Genomic DNA, 18,779 nt, shown 5'->3' with positions numbered 1-18,779 from the left:
CACTAACACCTCTTCCAGCAGCAACCTTAGTTTTTCCCAGGAGGTCTCCCCATCCAGGTACTGACCAGGCTCACACCTGCTGAGCTCCAGTGGGGGGCTGCCAGTTGTGAGCTGCAGGGTGAGATGGCTGCTGCAGAGCTACAGAGATATGCATTGCTCCTCATGACTGTGAGCAGGGGAGCTGCAGACACACACAAAAAAATGAGATCAGAATTATCTGAGCACGAGTTGAATAAAAGAGGAAGTTAGATGGATTTCGTAAACTCAGGTCCCGAAGGAGTGAGCCCAACAAAGAAAACTGATTCACTTGTTGGTTAATTTTATGATACTAAAACACCAGGAGCATTTTGAACATCTGTCATTGTATGCAATGTCTTGTCTCATTTCCAATAGATGGTAATGATAATTTCATGGAAAGCAGAGTCACGTTAGCTGTGCTTTCCCGTGTGTAAATTACCCGTCACTGTGTTGATCTGTGCTGTAGTTTTCCATTTGGAGTGAGAACTGTCTCTCTCTAGCTCTGTCTGTCCCTCTGGGGAGAGAACTGTCTCTCTGTAGCTCTGTAGATCCCTCTGGGGTGAGAACTGTCTCTCTGTAGCTCTGTCTGTCCCTCTGGGGTGAGAACTGTCTCTCTGTAGCCCTGTCTGTCCCTCTGGGGTGAGAACTGTCTCTCTGTAGCTCTGTAGGTCCCTCTGGGGTGAGAACTGTCTCTCTGTAGCTCTGTAGATCCCTTTGGGGTGAGAACTGTCTCTCTGTAGCTCTGCCTGTCCTTCTGGGGTGAGAACTGTCTCTCTGTAGCTCTGTCTGTCCCTCTGGGGTGAGAACTGTCTCTCTGTAGCTCTGTAGATCCCTTTGGGGTGAGAACTGTCTCTCTGTAGCTCTGTCTGTCCCTCTGGGGTGAGAACTGTCTCTCTGTAGCTCTGTAGGTCCCTCTGAGGTGAGAACTGTGTCTGTGTAACCCTGTCGGTCCCACTGGAGTGAAAATTGTCTCTCTGTAGCTCTGTACACAGATCTACAGACGTCTCACAGATCTGCTCTAATGTACCTGGCCGAACTTGAGCTCATCTCAGTGTTGGAAAACTGGTTTGCCTAGACTGCCTAAGATGAAAAGATATCCTCTAAATAACTGAGGCTGGCTGTTTCCTCCAATTTAAACAGCAAACTGTATTTCTGGAATATTCAAATGATATAATCCTGCCTCCAGGCTGCAATATTCAAATTATATGCTGTCATCGCAGTACATTCAAATTATAGTGTAATGATTTGATGGTTTTAGACAATTATTAATTGTAGCAGTAATCACGAGGTGGTCTGTTGTGGCTTTTAGAAAATCAATCGCCAGAACAACTAACAACGCACACACACGGGTTCAATACACAAGATACATTTATTAACATAAATCGTGCACCAAACATATACTTGTCTGCCTGGATACAAGCGGTAGACCTTACTGTGAGGGCTATCAATATACAAGGTATATAATCTCGAAGAGATGCAAACACAAAGAGCTACACAACAGAGAATATATGTCAATATATATCCTTCGGTTACACCAAATCGCTGATCAGTGCTATTACCCACTGTTACTCTAAACTCGGAAGTAAATACATTAAACACAAAAATGTGTTGTCTGTGTCTGTGTCTGTGTTTGTGTGTGTGTGTCCTGTGATGGACTGGTGTCCTGTCCAGTGTGTGTGTGTGTCCTGTGATGGACTGGTGTCCTGTCCAGGGTATGTGAGTGTGTGTGTCTGTGTGTGTCCTGTGATGGACTGGTGTCCTGTCCTGTCCAGTGTGAGTGTGAGTGTGAGTGTGAGTGTGAGTGTGAGTGTGTGTGTGTGTGTGTGTGTGTGTGTGCGTCCTGTGTTGGACTGGTGTTCTGTCCAAGGTGTGTGAGTGTGTCTGTCTGTGTGTGTCCTGTGGTGGACTGCTGTCCTGTCCAGTGTGAGTGTGAGTGTGTGTGTGTGTGTCCTGTGTTGGACTGGTGTCCTGTCCAGGGTGTGTGAGTGTGTCTGTCTGTGTGTGTCCTGTGATGGACTGGTGTCCTGTCCAGGGTGTGTGAGTGTGTCTGTTTGTCCTGTGATGGACTGGTGTCCTGTCCAGGGTGTGTGAGTGTGTCTGTGTGTGTGTCCTGTGATGGGGGATAACGAGACCAGGTGCTCCCAGCCCCGGACCCAGACGGTCAGGACGCCGTGGTGAAGCCTGTCCCTTCAAGCTGCTGGATCAGCACAGAACATGGAAGGGCTGGAGTGACAACGAATACACTGCCCTCAACCTGCCTGTTCATTTCTGAGCTTTCAGATTTCAGCCCCCCCCATTCTACAGCACTGGTGCCTCTATTAAATGTGTTTCCGTTCAAACAGGAAGCCCGGCACAGGCTAGGGCTGTAGGTGTTCCGTGTGAAGAGAGAGAGAGAGAGGGAGGGGGAGAGAGAGAGGGGGAGAGAGGGAGAGAGAGGGGGGAGGGGACTCTTGCGTCTCAGCCAGCTAGTCGGGAGACGCGTGTTGAGGCTGAGGTGTCCGGTCTGCTCCGACACCCGCATGGAGCTCCTCTTCTGCCTTCCCAGCCTGCTCCGGTCGCCCGGCGAGAGACCGCGGACCAGGTGGCGCCGCTCCCGCGGAGACTGAAACCCCCCCCCGGAGGCGAAAACGGTAATCCTGGACGGGGCAGAGGCTGCCTGTGTGGAGTCTGCACGTTCTCCCTGGGTTTGTGTGGGCGTCCCCCCCACCAGTCCAAAAGCACGCTGGTGGGTTCGTGGGGTGCTGGGAGAAAACCAGGCCAGGCGGCGTTGGGTGGGTGTGTGTGTGTGTGTGTGTGTGTGCGCGCGCAGATCTGTGTCTCTGGGTGATTAGTAGTGCGTGTGTCTCTGTGTCCCCTGCGAGGGCCCGCCATTTCCGTATTCCGCCCGCGTCCTGTCTCCCGGCGCCTGGGGGCTTGCTGGGATAGGCTCTGGCTCTGACTGGGAACCCCCATACTCTGTGCACGGGGTTGTCTAAACTCTCTGGTCACACCGCGTCCAAAACTTTTAAGAGCCAGGAAGGTGCCCCACAAGCGGACAAGCACAGCCCTCCCACTGGCAGGATCTGCAAAGCCGCAAAACAGCTCGGTGTTTCTTGTTTGGGGGGGGTGATCTCCGTTAAACGCGTCCGAAGAGGTCGCGGTGGCGCCTCCGACCTGTGTGGGGTCCGTTTTCCTGGGGGTGTTTTTTTTAATATTATTTTTCGCATTTGTAAGGACTGACACACACACACAAAAAAAATATTATTTTTTAGCGCGTCGCAAAGCGACGACAAATGCCGTTGGCGGGCGGGCGGCGCAGGGCGCGTTTAGGAAAAAAAAAGAGTGTGACGTCCTTTATTTATTTATTTTTCTTTCTTTTCTTTCTCCTCCGCGCTTGGCAAGATCTGAGATTGTGAAAATGAGCCGTATCTTTCGGGGGGTTTATTTGGGGGCGGGGGGTTACTTGGAACTGAAAAACAACCAACCAACCAACCAGACCGATTGTGATTTTTAACCAGGCAGACCAGCCAAGCCAAGCCGGTAAAATAAGAGTTAAAGGCAGTGAAAGGCGAAAAGAGGATGTGGGAGACCCGCCTTTTCCTCATTTTCGCTCCGAGTTGTGTGAATGCGGGCCACAGTCGTGAGGAAAGGGGCCTCTGCTTCTGCTTCTCTCAACGTCACCGCTGCCTCAAGTTTTGAGTTCCGTGCCGCTGAAAAACCGGTCCAAAAAAATAAAAAACTCGGGAGGTTTATTTTTTAAGTTAATTCGGCCAGCAGCCAGATCGCCCTGCAACTCACAACTGGCAGCCCCCCCACCCCACTGGATCCCAGCAGGTGTGATCCTGGTCAGTAATAATAATAATAATAATAATAATAATAAACTTTATTTTATATAGCGCCTTTAAAGGTGGCTTCTCAAAGCGCTTTACAGGATGACAATAACAATAAATAAGAAGACTACAACAATAAATAAGAAGATTTCACAAGATAGGAGACAATTATAATTACAACAATACAACAATAACAATAGAGGAGACCGTGGAAGTTGGTATTAAGAAGAGCAGAGGGGTGAAGAATGGAACCAGTTCAGTAAAGGCTTTTCTGAAGAAGAGGGTTTGGACTCTGGATTGGCAGGAGTTTAGAGAAGGTGACTCTCTGATATCCTTGGGCAGAGAGTTCCAGAGCTTGGGGGCACAACAGGAGAAGGCCCTGTCGCCCATACAATGTAGACGGGCTTAAATCTTAAATTTAAGATTTAAGATTTAAGATGATGTGGTTTCTTTCGTCCGTCGGGGGGGATCTCTCTTCGGGATCTTTTCCGGCAGCTGCCGGGAATGACAGCAGGAAGGTAGACGGGCTTGGGGGACAGTAAGGAGGGCAGAATTTGAAGAGCGGAGGTTGCGAGGTGGGGAGTAGGGCGATAAAAGTTCAGACAGGTATTGAGGTGCCAAGCCATGTAAAGCCTTGTAAGTGAGCAGGAGGATTTTGAAGTCTATGATGAATTTGACCGGAAGCCAGTGCAAGGACTCCAGGATAGGAGTATTGTGAACACTTGCACTAGACCTGGTCAGGATTCTGGCTGCTGAATTTTGGACATACTGCAGCTTGTTCAGAGTAGATTTAGATACCCCAGAGAGTAGAGCATTGCAGTAGTCAATTCAGTACCTGGAGGGGAGACCTCCTGGGAAAAACTAAGGTGGCTGCTGGAAGAGGTGTTAGTGGGGCCAGCAGGGGGCGCTCACCCTGCGGTCTGTGTGGGTCCTAATGCCCCAGTATAGTGACGGGGGACACTGGACTGTAAACAGGCGCCGTCCTTCGGATGAGACGTCAAACCCAGGTCCTGACTCTCTGTGGTCATTAAAAATCCCAGGGCATTTCTCGAAAAGAGTAGGGGTGTAACCCCGGCGTCCTGGCCAAATTTCCCATTGACCCTTACCAACCATGGCCTCCTAATAACCCCCATTTATGAATTGGCTTCATTACTCTGCTCTCCTCCCCACTGAGAGCTGCTGTGTGGGGAGCGTTCTGGCGCACTATGGCTGCCGTCGCATCATCCAGGTGGGGGCTGCACACTGGTGGCGGTAGTGGGATTCCCCATGACCTGTCAAGCGCTTTGAGTGGAGGGTTCAGAAAAGCGCTATATAAGTGTAAACAATTATTATTATTATTATTATTATTATTATTATTTCACATACGCGCAGCTTCTGTATCTATCGATTTAGATCTCGGGTTTCTGATATCCAGACCCGCCTTTTTCTTTTCTTTTTTTTTTGTAAAGAAAATCCTCCGAATTGTACTTTATACGGGGCCTACAAAAAAAGTATTCAACCCCCCTGAGGCATCCCCCCCCCCCAAAAAAAAAAAAAACAACAACATTGGATTGTGTTGACAGCGGGAAACCGCGCTGCCTTGACCCGAGACGCCGGTGCCGGTCGTCGACGCAAAGCCCTCCACGTAACGTCAACGTGAGGGGAATACAAAAAAATAAAAATAAAGACGTTTTCGCTAAACGAATTTAAAAAGAAAAGGGGGCGGCAAAACGCAGGACACCAAAATTGCCTCTTCTTGACTTTTTGACGAGTTGACACTTCCCGAAACCGAGTCTCTGTGCAAAAAAAGATAAGCAGGGCGTCGCCTTAAACGGTTTCCTGTAACACGCACACAAAAACAACTGAAAGCAAACCGCTAACATTTCGCTCTTCTCGATAAATGCTGATCACTGATCCCTTGAGGGGAAACTGCGACGGCGCAACGAAATGATACAATCAGACAACAACGCAATCCCCGTCAGTGAGAAGTGCACTAAAAATAGGCGCTCACGGTCCAGAATATACAAAGAACAAACTAGAACAGTGCACAACAAGTTGTATTGCACATCATAAGCCGATTGCACAAGTCCCTGGCGTGTATTGCACAACAAACAGTTGTAAAGGGCCAGGTGGAAGCAGAGAGTTTACTGTTTATTCCAGAAACAGTGAACTCTCTGACTCTCTTCTAGAAGGCTTTAGAGAGTCTCTCTGACTCTCTTTTGGGCTCCATGATTTCCAGAGCTGGGAAAACACAGGATGCATTTCCTTTGAAACAGGACACAGTGTGTGTGTGTGTCCTGTGATAGACTGGCGTCCAGTCCAGGGTGTGTGAGTGTGTGTCCTGTGATGGACTGGTGTCCTCTCCAGGGTGTGTGTGTCTGTGTCTGTGTCTGTGTGTGTGTGTGTGTCCTGTGATAGACTGGCGTCCAGTCCAGGGTGTGTGAGTGTGTGTGTGTGTCCTGTGATGGACTGGTGTCCTGTCCAGGGTGCGTGCGTGCGTGTGTGTGTGTCTGTGTGTGTGTGTATCCTGTGACGGACTGGTGTCCTCTCCAGGGTGTGTGTGTGTGTGTGTGTGTGTCCTGTGATGGACTGGTGTCCTGTCCAGGGTGTGTGCGTGCGTGCGTGTGTGTGTGTGTGTGTGTATCCTGTGACGGACTGGTGTCCTCTCCAGGGTGTGTGAGTGTGTGTGTGTGTCCTGTGACGGACTGGTGTATCCTACCTTGGGCCCAATGCTTGCTGGGATAGGCCCCGGCTCTCCCACAGCTCCGATTAGGAAGAAGCGGTTAGACAAAGGGGTGGATGGAGAAGACAATATCCGAAAGCCCGCACTCTTCCCATCATGCCCCAAGCCATTCGAGGATGTCTGCGGATGGGAGGTCCAGCGCGAGTGGGCTTATCCCTCGGGACCGAGGACGGACCCCCACCCCCGGATGGAAGTGCAGGAGGCTGGGAGGAGCCCCCAGAAGATAGAGGAGGTGGAAGGTAGCTTGGCTGGTCATCAACCAACCTCCCAGGATTCCCTTCATCCCCAAAAATATTTTTTTTTGTCTTAGGGTCTGTGCCTCGCCTTGTCGCAAAACCCGCCGTTGTCCAAACTCTTCTCATCCTGCCCCAGGCAGATCTGAGGCAGAAACCGCTGGGATTCTCGTCGGCGTGAAATCGTCCCCTTCCGACGTCGCCGACATCGAGAGCTCTTTGACGTTCCTCCTGACGCAGGTCTTCTTCCTCTGTTTAGGAAGCATGGGCGTCTCGCGGCACTTTCTGGGTGTCCTCGTCGGCATTCTGGTGGGGGTGGTGTTGTCATATTGGTAAGTTGACGTAAACCGCCGGGCTGTCTGCTAGCCGGGCTTGGCTATTAGCTAATTAGCAGCTTGGCCTTTTCCAAGAATTCCTGCCAGACCTTGTTCTGATCGCGCTTGGAGGGAGCCTGGAAGTCACGCCCGGACACGGGTTTCATTGGGTTTAGTCTGCTCTGCTGCCACCCCGCGCTCGGGTTCAATTCCCGGACCTGGGGTCTTGTCTGGGTGGAGTTTGCATGTTCTCCCTCTTCTGCACATTGGGGTTTCCTTCCTTCCCTGTTTGGTCCGAAAACAAAACGTACCGGGAGGTTAAGTTGGCCTCTGGGGAAACTGACCGTGTGTGTGTCCTGTGATGGACTGCTGTCCTGTCCAGGGTGTGAGCCTGTGTGTGTCCTGTGATAGACTGGTGTCCTGTTCAGGGTGTGTGAGTGTGTGTGTGTCCTCTGATGGACTGGTGACCTGTCCAGGGTGTGTGAGGGAGTGTGTGTGTGTCCTGTGATGGACTGGTGTCCTGTCCAGGGTGTGTGTGTGTGTGTGTGTGTCCTGTGAAGGACTGGTGTCCTGTCCAGGGTGTGTGTGTGTTTGTGACTTGTGATGGACTGGTGTCCTGTCCAGGGTGTGAGGGTGTGTGTGTCCTGTGATAGACTGGTGTCCTGTTCAGGGTGTGTGAGTGTGTGTGTTCTGTGACAGGATGGTGTCCTGTCCAGGGTGTGAGAGTGTGTGTGTCCTGTGACAGACTGGTGTCCTGTCCAGGGTGTGTGAGAGTGTGTGTGTGTCCTGTGACAGACTGGTGTCCTGTCCAGGGTGTGTGAGTGTGTGTGGGTGTCCAAGATCAGAACAAGGTCCTGGCACAAGATCTGAGGAAGAGGAGGGCGATGGTGGTGATGTTCCTTCTCTCTGTGCCTTGATCAGCTGTGTTTCCCTGCCTCTCCTAGCGCTTAGAAAAGTAGATTGTGTGTAGAATAATTGTTCGTTTGTCATAAAGTCAGACTACGAAAGTGGAACTTTGTCCCCCAAAATTTAAAAAATGTTCTGTTTTTTTTATTATTAGTTATTTCAAGATTTTTTTTGAGAGTCAATCTCCTGGACGATACACCCCAGAGTAAGTATTCTTCAATCGGGATATTTGGTGACCCATAAACAGCACAGCTCCTGAATGGCAGCAAATATTTTAGCATCGGGGGTGGTTCGAGACCTGGGGGGGGGGGGGGGTGTCTGGGTGGAGTTTGCATGTTTGCGTTCGTTTCTTCCTGGCGCTCTGGAAACTCGGTTTTGGTGAGAATATAATAGCCTGGGCCTGTCAGGGTCTGTGTCTGCCCTGTGATGGACTGGTGTGCCACCTAGGCCCCTGAGGTCCTGACTCTCTGTGGTCAATCCCAGGGCGCTTCTCGAAAAGAGTAGGGGTGTAACCCCGGCGTCCTGGCCAAATTTCCCATTGGCCCTTACCCATCATGGCCTCCTAATAATCCCCCTCTCTGAACTGGCTTCATCCCTCTGCTCTCCTCCCCACTGAGAGCTGGAGTGTGGGGAGCGTTCTGGCGCACTATGGCTCAACCAACACTTTCACATTCCAAAATTGAAAAATCGGGCCACAAAATGTGTTACTTTGGAAAAGGGGGTGTGGACTTTCTATAGGCACTCAATAAAAAAAACAATTTCAATCCATCAGGTCAAGCTTTCAGCTAAATACAGTATAATATCATCATAACAGTCTATAGGTTTTTTCTTCCACCAGCAATGTGTAGCACCCCGCTGAATTATATAGATACAGTATCTAAATTCATACTATCATATCTATTTGGTAAATGCTACACCCTAACATTTTCTCAGCGTATTTTCTATGAGTTTCTGAAAGAAGCAGGATTTTCATTAATTAACACTTAGCGGTTCAATGTGCCGTTGTGGATAATGTTTTATCACGACGGTCTCCGTTCTATTTGGTCGTGAGAGTCGTTTTCCCTCCTCGCTGAATGTGTGTAATTCATCAGTACGTTCACGCGAGCGCAATTTGACCTGAGCCCTAATGATCACGACACACCAAAACGGCTCAAATGAATTGCCAGTATTCATTAGTCTCAGCAATTAGAGCAGTTGATATTGGTTAATACTGATGATCCATTTTCTAACCACTTAATCGGGTACAGGGTTATGGGAGGGTGCCGAAGCCTATCCCAGCAAGCAGCGGGCGCAAGGCAGGGTTCACCCTGGATGGGACACCAGTCCATCACAGGACACACACACTCTCACACACCAGCGTTAATTTCCCCAGAAGCCCATTTAATCATCAGCATGTCTCTGGACTGTGAGGGGAAACCCATGCTAACACAAGGGGAACATGCAAACTCCACACAGACAGCACCCCTGGACTTGAACCGACAGCCACGGAGCTGTGTGTGTGCCAGATAGCGGAGCCAAAATATATTGTCCAAGGTCAGAACAAGGTCCATTCTCCTGGCACAAGATCTGAGGAAGAGGAGGGCGATGGTGGTGATGTTCCTTCTCTCTGTGCCTTGATCAGCTGTGTTTCCCTGCCTCTCCTAGTGCTCAGAAAAGTAGATTGTTTGTCATGAAGTCAGACTATGAAAGCTGAACTTTGTCCCCAAAAATGTAAAAAATGTTCTGTTTTTTTTTTTATGATTAGTTATTTCAAGATTTATTTTGAGAGTCAATCTCCTGGACGATACACCCCAGAGTAAGTATTCTTCAATCGGGACATTCGGTGACCCATAAACAGCACAGCTCCTGAATGCCAGCAAATATTTTAGCATCCGGGGTGGTTTGAGACCTGGGGGGGGGGGGGATGTCTGGGTGGAGTTTGCATGTTTGCGTTCGTTTCCTCCTGGCGCTCTGGAAACTCGGTTTAAGAGAGAATATAATAGCATGGGCCTGTCAGGGTCTGTGTCTGCCCTGTGATGGACTGGTGTCCCACCTAGGCCCCTGAGGTCCTGACTCTCTGCAGTCATTAAAAATCCCAGGGCGTTTCTCGAAAAGAGTAGGGGTGTAACCCCGGCGTCCTGGCCAAATTTCCCATTGGCCCCTTACTCATCATGGCCTCCTAATAATCCCCCTCTCTGAACTGGCTTCATCCCTCTGCTCTCCTCCCCACTGAGAGCTGGTGTGTGGGGAGCGTTCTGGCGCCCTACGGCTGCCGTCGCATCATCCAGGCGGATGTTGCACATTGGTGGCGGTAGTGGGATTACCCTGTAAAGGGCTATCGAGTGGAGTGTCCAGAAACAGCAGCCATAGTGCGCCAGAACGCTCACCACTCCATCACAGGACACACACACACACACTCACACACCCTGGACAGCACACAAGTCTGTCACAGGACACACACACACTCACACACCCTGGACAGGACACCAGTCCATCACAGGACACTTTAAGCCAATTTAATCATCAGCATGTCTCTGGACTGTGAGGGGAAACCCATGCCAGCACAAGGGGAACATGCAAACTCCACACAGACAGCACCCCTGGACTTGAACCGACAGCCACGGAGCTACACAAACCACCTCTGCGATATAATAATAACAAAACTAACAGTCACACTGTAGTTACTCCAGGAACTGAATTTGACCCTTGATGCCGTCTCTGAACGAACGTAGTTAAACGTCGCACGAAGGCATCCTGTCTCTTCCGCTAACTACCTCCTTTCTGGCTTTGACAGAAGACACTGCGATGCCATTCCCAAGATAATCACCAGTCCGGAAGGGTGAGTCTTCCTTCCCGTCTGCAGACAAACTAGCATCAGGAACCACAGTCCATGGCGTCCCAACCCAGGTATTCTGGGAAACAGCCAGCACGTTGAGCCACAACGTGAAATGACCGTAGGTGGAGGTTTTGAACGGAAAAGAGACGTCTAGAAATGGATCTGGCCCGTCAACAGCTTGAAAGCTCGCAAATGTCCTGTGTCAGAGGACCAGGAAAAGGGTCATTTATAACTTGCTTCCTTGGCGTAGCTCACCTGTGTCTCACTGTTTCGCTGGATAGGCCTTTTTCCAACAGCGGGTCAGCTGGTTCTCCTCGGCGGCCATCTTGCTCTGGTCTATATCGAGTACATTCGGTGTTGCGTTCCGGAAATACTGGTTATAAGTGACCCTTCCCCCGGTCATCTAACACCCGCCAGATTACAATCCCTTTGTGATCAGAGTCTTCCCCCATGCCTTTACGATACAGAACTCGAGAACGATGCAGCCCCATCACTCTGCAACTCACAGCTGGTAACCCACTGGAGCTCAGCAGGTGTGAGCCTGGTCAGTACCTGGAGGGGAGACCTAAGGCTACTGCTGGAAGAGGTGTGAGTGGGGGCCAGCAGGGGGCGCTCTCACCCTGCGGTCTGTGTGGGTCCTGATGCCCCAGTATAGTGACGGGGGACACTGGACTGTAAACAGACGCCGTCCTTCGGATGAGACGTAAAAACCAGGCTAAATGTCCTACCAGGCTAAATGTTGTTCCCAGTCTCAGAAAAGCGTGACTGGACGTAAAGCGTAATCAATCGGATTGATTAATGTCAGGATTGCCCAAGAGGTGCCAAACCACAAAGTGTTTCCTATAAATCTGAAATGAAAACACCTCGTCTTCCTTCTTTCAGGTTAGTTTACAAGCAGACCAGAGTATTGGAGCCCCGGTGAGTATTCAAATCCCATTTCTCATATTGAGACTGACTGCTTTTTTTCCGGTCAAACTGAAATGCTGCTTTTTGCTTACACAGGGTTGGAGAAAACCCCCATATTAACAATTGTCAGTTTGTGGGCTTTTGCTTGACCTCCAAATGAAAACAAAAGACGACGAAACACCAGACAATTGTGTCAGCCCAAAGCCAGTACATGCCAGACTTAGAGGGGTTGTGAACCATTGTACAATGCCCCCGGAGAAGCTGGGGTTCAGGGCCTCGCTCAGGGGCCCAACAGAGTAGGATTCCTCTGCCGGCCGCGGGATTTGAACCGGCAAACCCTTCCAGCCCAGGTGCAGATCCTGAGCCACAGAGCCACCGTAAGGGCTGTTCAGGACAGAGAAGCTCCTCTCTCTCTCAGGCTGCTCCTCTCTCTGTAAGGGCTGGTTCAGGACAGAGAAGCTCCTCTCTCTCTCAGGCTGCTCCTCTCTCTGTAAGGGCTGGTTCAGGACAGAGAAGCTCCTCTCTCTCTCTCAGGCTGCTCCTCTCTCTGTAAGAGCTGGTTCAGGACAGAGAAGCTCCTCTCTCTCTCAGGCTGCTCCTCTCTCTGTAAGGGCTGGTTCAGGACAGAGAAGCTCCTCTCTCTCTCAGGCTGCTCCTCTCTCTGTAAGAGCTGGTTCAGGACAGAGAAGCTCCTCTCTCTCTCAGGCTGCTCCTCTCCCTGTAAGGGCTGGTTCAGGACAGAGAAGCTCCTCTCTCTCTCAGGCTGCTCCTCTCTCTGTAAGGGCTGGTTCAGGACAGAGAAGCTCCTCTCTCTCTCAGGCTGCTCCTCTCTCTGTAAGGGCTGGTTCAGGACAGAGAAGCTCCTCTCTCTCTCTCAGGCTGCTCCTCTCTCTGTAAGAGCTGGTTCAGGACAGAGAAGCTCCTCTCTCTCTCAGGCTGCTCCTCTCTCTGTAAGGGCTGGTTCAGGACAGAGAAGCTCCTCTCTCTCTCAGGCTGCTCCTCTCTCTGTAAGAGCTGGTTCAGGACAGAGAAGCTCCTCTCTCTCTCAGGCTGCTCCTCTCCCTGTAAGGGCTGGTTCAGGACAGAGAAGCTCCTCTCTCCCGGATGTCTCTCTTTAATCGTCAGTCCTTAATTGTTGTGAGGGGGCATTTCTTTCATTTTTAATATGATTTCCCACTGACCAAGGTGGCCAACAGGTGAGGCCGGTCTCAAGATTGCAGATCAGCAATCGCTGGAGCAGGGATCGGCTGTGCACCCTGTTCCGGGCTAGATAAGCAGAGCACCGAACCAGGTGCTAGCTGGTTACTAAGTGCTAGGTCTCAGGTTGCTCTGTAAGGGCCTGAGGTGCTGAGAGGAACTGTCTGACAATAAATATTGATAATAAATGTATAGTAATAAAAAAAAAGATTGATCAACTTCGACTTCTGATCGCCTCGTGTCCCAGGAGGAGAGACGTGCTGACCGTCACCCCCTGGCTGGCTCCCATCGTCTGGGAAGGGACCTTTGACCCCTTGATCATCGACAGCATCTACAAGCCCCTCAATGTCACCATAGCGACCACCGTCTTCGCGGTCGGCAAGTAAGACACGTTTATCACAAAGATTTTTGTTTTTAAAAAAAAATGTGTTGGCTGTATTCATCAACCGCCTGACCGCTAAATCACTTTAGCAAAATGGGTACTTCGAGTGTCATCTTAACCTGGTTCTGACAGTAAGCCCTTGCTCTCACAGAACAACAAGGATACCGCCATCTCGGCACCTGAAAAAGTCAGCTGGCACACGATCCGTAGCTGGAAATTAAATTAGAATTGGTCAAATGTGTTCTGAACTTGGCCCGCCTCGTTTTAATGATAAGGAAGCTAAAAGGTTATTTTCAGCCAAATAACAATACATACAGGTGACCCTCGGTGTCAATAATTATTAATAATAATAACTACTTACACTTATATTGTGCTTTTCTGGACACTCCACTCAAAGCGCTTTACAGGTAATGGGGAATCCCACTACCGCCACCAATGTGCAGCCCCACCTGGATGATGCACCAGTCTGCTCCCCACACAGCAGCTCTCAGTGGGGAGGAGAGCAGAGTAATGAAGCCAGTTCATAAATGGGGATTATTAGGAGGCCATGATTGGTAAGGGCCAATGGGAAATTTGGCCAGGACGCCGGGGTTACACCCCTACTCTTTTCGAGAGACACCCTGGGATTTTTAATGACCCCAGAGAGCCAGGACCTCGGTTTTACGTCTCATCTGAAGGACGGCGCCTGTTTACAGTAAAGTGTCCCCCGTCACTATACTGGGGCATTAGGACCCACACGGACCGCAGGGTGAGAGCGCCCCCTGCTGGCCCCACTCACACCTCTTCCAGCAGGAACCTTAGTTTTTCCCAGGAGGTCTCCCATCCAGGTACTGACCAGGCTCACACCTGCTGAGCTCCAGTGGGGGGGGGCTGCCAGCTGGGACTTGCAGACTGATATGGCTGCTGGCAAGTCAAGCTGATGCCCATCTGGTACAACATCACCATTCCCAAACTTGGCCACCCCCCCCCCCCCTCTCTTTTCCCAGGTACATGCGCTTCCTGAAGGGGTTCCTGGAGTCGGCGGAGAAGCACTACCTGGCGGGGTTCCGGGTGCACTACTACGTCTTCACCGACCAGCCGGGCGAGGTGCCGCGGGTGTCCCTGGCCCCCGGCAGGAACCTCACCGCCATCCGGGTGCCCAAGTTCGACCGCTGGCAGGAGATCTCCCTGCGGCGGATGGAGATCATCCGGAAGACCATCGAGGAGCAGATCCGGCGGGAGGCCCAGTATATCTACTGCCTGGACGTGGACATGTTCTTCCATGAGCGCGTGGGGGCGGAGGTGCTGGGCGAGCTGGTGGCCGCCCTCCACCCTTGGTTTTATTATTTCGACCGGGACCAGTTCACCTACGAGCGCCGGCCGGCCTCCGCCGCCTACGTCCCCCAAGGCCAGGGCGATTTCTACTACCAGGCGGCCGTGTTCGGGGGGCTCGTCGACGACGTGTACCGGCTGGTCAAGACCTGCGAGGAGAACCTGCTGGTGGACAAGAGGAACGACATCGAGGCGGCCTGGCAGGAGGAGAGCCACCTCAACAAGTACCTGATCCGCCACAAGCCCACCAAGCTGCTCTCCCCCGAGTACATCTGGGACGACAAAAGGCAGCGAGTGAATGAGGTCAAGGTCGTCCGCTTCTCGACACTTTATAAAAACCTTGCAGAAGTGCGGGATAACTAGACCCCGCTAAGATAAGTCTTCATTTTACTGCAGAGTGGTCTGGATTCGCCTGGTGTGCGTTGTAACGCCTAATCATTCTCGCGTGCGAAGTGTGATGGTAACAGTGCGGGCAGTCAAGTGAGTCTTTATGAGTGAATACAAACTCATCCTGGGCCTTGGTCTTCGCCTTCCCCAGAAAGGTATCCCTCAATGAGATCGAAACACCTTCCGTCTCGTTATCGTAAATTGATTGCTTGAGGACAAAACCTTGAGAAGAGAAGCACAAACTGTCCACTCAAAAGATACTCACAATTTATTGCCATCGTGCCGCTGGAAAAAAAGCTGGTCTCATTTCTCCACTCACAGAAGAGCGTAAAACATATAGTATTAAAAATACCGGACACCTTCTGTTGATTTTTTTTTCTTGCTTTAATCGTCAATCCTCAATCGTTGTGAGGGGGCATTTCTTTCTCTTTTTAATAAGATTTCCCGCTGACCAAGGTGGCCGACAGGTGAGGCCGGTCACAGGTTTGCGGATCAGCAATCGCTGGAGCGGGGATCGGCTGCGCTCCCTGTTCCAGGCTAGAGAAGCAGAGCACCGAACCAGGAAGTGATGAGTTAATAAGAGGAGGATGGGTGTTGTGCGAGAGTCAGCGAGAGCCAGGAAGAGAGAAAATGAGTCTCATCTAAAAGTTTGCGCTGGCGCTGGAGCTACTGCGCAGTGATGGAAACTGCTGAAACAATGAGGAAAACCATTAGGTTGGGATGTGCTAAAAGCCACCGCACGGAGTAAGGAATCTCTGTGCTATCACAGAAGACGTATGATTATAAGGGAGTTAAGTTCTAGCTTCAGTGCCTTCTAGTAGCCCCAGGAAGGGGCTAATTTTGTTTGCTTTATGATTATGTTTGAGGCTGGCGACCTTTGTAAATAGACCGCACTTATAAATAAAATACCCAGAAACCTTCAGACTCGTGTGGGGTTGTCTGTGATCAGGGACTCGCCTTAATGTCTTGTACCATCCCACGCAGCATCGTGGGGATTGTGGGTAAATTCTGGAACCAATGTAATTGTTCCTGATACAGAACATGTTGTCGTGATCAGCTCCTCAAATGACATTAAATGACAATAATTGTTAGTCTTCAGTGGCTTTTTGTTAAAGTAGCACACCAATCTAGATGTTGCTAATTTTGTCGTGTGCACCATGACAATGTCTGGACCTATGTCCTCCTCATAGGCTTTCCTGGGATTTCTGATCTGAGTCATGGAGGCCCACATACCTGTTTCTGTTTCTAGCCAAGCTCTGAGCAGTCCTTAATTGATTTGAATAATCAATTTTATGTTTTGTTTTCAGTTCTTACACACACGCTGGAAGTTGCATTTTACGATACTCAAATATACATCCATACCAAACCTAACACTGATGTGGCTGTCTCTATTCTATCTAATTGCATCTCTGACATAAAAACTTGGATGACTCCAAATTTCCTTCATCTTAACCGCGGCAAGACTGAAGTCATGCTTATCGGCACCCCCCATCAACTTCGTAAAGCCAGTCCTGTAACCCTGTCTGTAGATGGTTCTGTACTTGAAAATTGAAAAACCTTGGGGTGATATTCGATTCTGGCTTAACATTTGACCCACATGTGCAGCATAATGTCAAAACATATTTTTTTCACCTCAGAAATATCTCTCGACTACGCCCTATGCTATCACTAACTGTGGCTGAAAAGCTGATCAACACATTTGTGTTCTCTCAAATTGACTACTGTAATGCTCTACTCGCTGGGGTATCTAAATCTCCTTTGAACAAACTGCAGTATGTCCAACATTCAGCAGCCAGAATCCTGACCAGGTCTAGCGCAAGTGTTCACATTACTCCTATCCTGGAGTCCCTGCACTGGCTTCCGGTCAAATTCCGTGTGGACTTTAAAATCCTCCTGCTCACCTACAAGGCTCTGCATGGCTGGGCACCTCAGTACCTGTCTGAGCTATCATCGCCCTACTCCCCACCTCGCAACCTTCGCTCCTCTGATTCTGCTCTCCTTACTGTCCCCCAAGCCCATCTACACTCTAGGGGCGACAGGGCCTTCTCCTGTTGTGTCCCCAAGCTCGTGAACTCTCTGCCCGAGGATATCAGAGAGGCACCTTCTCTAAACTCCTGCCAATCCAGACTCAAAACCCTCTTCTTTAGAAAAGCCTTTACTTAGTACGACCATCCACGGTCTCCTCTGTATATTGAAATTGTGTTTTATCTGGTGTATTCTTCTTATTTATTGTTGTTGTCATTCTGTAAAGTGCTTTGAAGAGCCACCTTTAAAGGCGCTATATAAAATAAAGTTTATTATTATTATTATTATTATTATTATTATTATTATAACTATTGTGTTTCATAAGTAGTCCCTAGTCCCAAGCTTCATCAAGTTGCCCTATCCTGCTGGGAGGGAATGAGAAAAAACGGGCAGAAATCAACAACCTGGGGTGTCGTGTCAAGACGGGACAAAATAATAATAATAATAATAATAATAATAATAATTGCTTACATTTATATAGCGCTTTTCTGGACACTCCACTCAAAGCGCTTTACAGGTAATGGGAACTCCCCTCCACCACCACCAATGTGGTGTCCTCAGTATCGCCGGGGACAAGGGAAAGGACGATCCGATCCATTTGTTGACCTCTTCAGGCAGTACAGGGTCGTGGGGGGGGGCCACAGCCTATCCCAGCAAGCCATGGGCACGAAGCGGCCCGGATGGGCTGCCAGTTCGTCACAGGGCACTGAAAGGAACAAGTGAAGAAAAGTTCACCAATGAAAACAGGAAATCTGTGTCATTTTTTCCATGAAATCGTTGTACAGCGCCTTCGCTTTCAAGGCAACAGGCAGTGATTCTCATCGCAGTTCATTTACAAACACTGTAACATTACACTGACATTACGTTCCACGTACACATCTGCGTCTGTATTTAAAACGTTGTTTAAAATAATACCACGATGTAGCGTTCCGAGGGCAGCACAGTGGATGGTCATTGATGCCTTGCAGAGCTGAGGCCATGGGTTCAGGCGTTCAGTTGCTCAGACCTGGGGTATTATATGTGTGTTCGTGTGGGGTTTTTTCCAGGTGCTCTGGTTTCCTGCCACGGTCCAAAGACATAGTGGCAGGTGAACTGGCTTCTGGGAAAATTAGGATCAGATCACTTTATTAGCCATTTCATGCATGAGGAATTTGTCTCTTCGCAGACCCCAGCATGCTCTCCACAAGTCACAGGCAGGGAGAGAGAAGCTTGGGGTCAGAGCGCAGGGTCAGGCCTTTATACAGCACCCCTGCCACAGCGGGGGTTCAGGGCCTCGCTCGGGGGCCCAACGGAGTAGGATTCCTCTGCTAGCCGCAGGACTTGAACCAGCAACCTTCCAGCCACAGGCGCAGATCCTGAGCCACAGTTCCACCGCTCCGCCACTCCAAATTGGCCCCGGTGTGGGTGTGTGTGTGTGTGTCCGTGTGTCTGCCCTGTGATGGACTGGCGGCCCATCCAGGGTGTGCCCTGCCATGCGCCCCCTGCTCGCTGGGAAAGGCCCCAGCTCCTCCGCAAACGCTGAATTGGGTGAGGCGGTTAGGAAACGGATGGAAGTAGTGTCTCACGCCCCTGGAATTGGACTGCAACTACTGTATGACCTATGACCCTTTCACTTTATGGCTTACTCTTTCCTGTCACGATTATAGTCCCTCTTCCTTAAGGGTGCTCCAGCCCTTTCACTTCAGACTTCATTCTGTGCACCTGACCCCTTTTCCCAGCCCACCTTAAAAGCCAGGCGCTGACGTTCAGCCTGG

The 18,779-nt window shown here is 50.2% G+C and overlaps 2 protein-coding genes and 1 long non-coding RNA gene across 12 annotated transcripts in view; 2 read left to right on the top strand and 1 right to left on the bottom strand.

Annotated features, from left to right (window-relative positions):
- LOC148662603 (putative flap endonuclease 1 homolog) overlaps positions 1-18,779 on the top strand; it is a 52,241-nt gene continuing 33,462 nt past the window's right edge. The window contains exon 1 of the mRNA XM_088632266.1: positions 1-57. The gene's annotated coding sequence lies outside the window, so the exon portion shown is untranslated. The remainder of the gene's footprint in view (positions 58-18,779) is intronic.
- LOC148662605 (globoside alpha-1,3-N-acetylgalactosaminyltransferase 1-like) lies at positions 2,415-15,922 on the top strand. Of its 10 annotated transcripts, none has more exons than XM_088632253.1 (8): positions 2,415-2,648; positions 7,042-7,114; positions 8,157-8,207; positions 9,747-9,797; positions 10,776-10,820; positions 11,700-11,735; positions 13,168-13,302; positions 14,289-15,922. In XM_088632253.1, the coding sequence occupies exons 2-8, from the start codon at positions 7,047-7,049 to the stop codon at positions 14,974-14,976; spliced, it is 1,074 nt and encodes a 357-aa protein (XP_088488379.1). In that variant the 5' UTR covers positions 2,415-2,648; positions 7,042-7,046; the 3' UTR covers positions 14,977-15,922. The 10 variants fall into 10 exon arrangements, with proteins under 10 accessions (XP_088488379.1, XP_088488381.1, XP_088488380.1 ...); XM_088632255.1 differs by having other exon boundaries at positions 6,926-7,114; XM_088632254.1 differs by having other exon boundaries at positions 6,860-7,114.
- Positions 8,424-18,779, bottom strand: part of LOC148662594 (uncharacterized) — a 197,095-nt gene continuing 186,739 nt past the window's right edge. Inside the window, exon 3 of the long non-coding RNA XR_015936864.1 lies at positions 8,424-8,546. This is a non-coding gene — a long non-coding RNA (uncharacterized LOC148662594). The remainder of the gene's footprint in view (positions 8,547-18,779) is intronic.

The sequence above is a fragment of the Lepisosteus platostomus genome, chromosome 5 (genome assembly GCF_059453375.1).
Source record: "Lepisosteus platostomus isolate fLepPlt1 chromosome 5, fLepPlt1.hap1, whole genome shotgun sequence".
Taxonomy (NCBI): domain Eukaryota; kingdom Metazoa; phylum Chordata; class Actinopteri; order Semionotiformes; family Lepisosteidae; genus Lepisosteus; species Lepisosteus platostomus.
The sequence above is the reverse complement of the archived record's forward strand: the minus strand, read 5'-3'. Positions and strand labels throughout refer to the sequence as shown.

Bases quoted from the DNA above. Each gene is read 5' to 3' on its own strand.
- LOC148662605 (XM_088632250.1), top strand. From the start codon at position 6,536: ATGCTTGCTGGGATAGGCCCCGGCTCTCCCACAGCTCCGATTAGGAAG. The intron at 6,789-7,041 runs GTAGCTTGGCTG...TCCTCTGTTTAG, and splicing joins GAAGATAGAGGAGGTGGAAG to GAAGCATGGGCGTCTCGCGG. The intron at 11,736-13,167 runs GTGAGTATTCAA...CTCGTGTCCCAG, and splicing joins ACCAGAGTATTGGAGCCCCG to GAGGAGAGACGTGCTGACCG.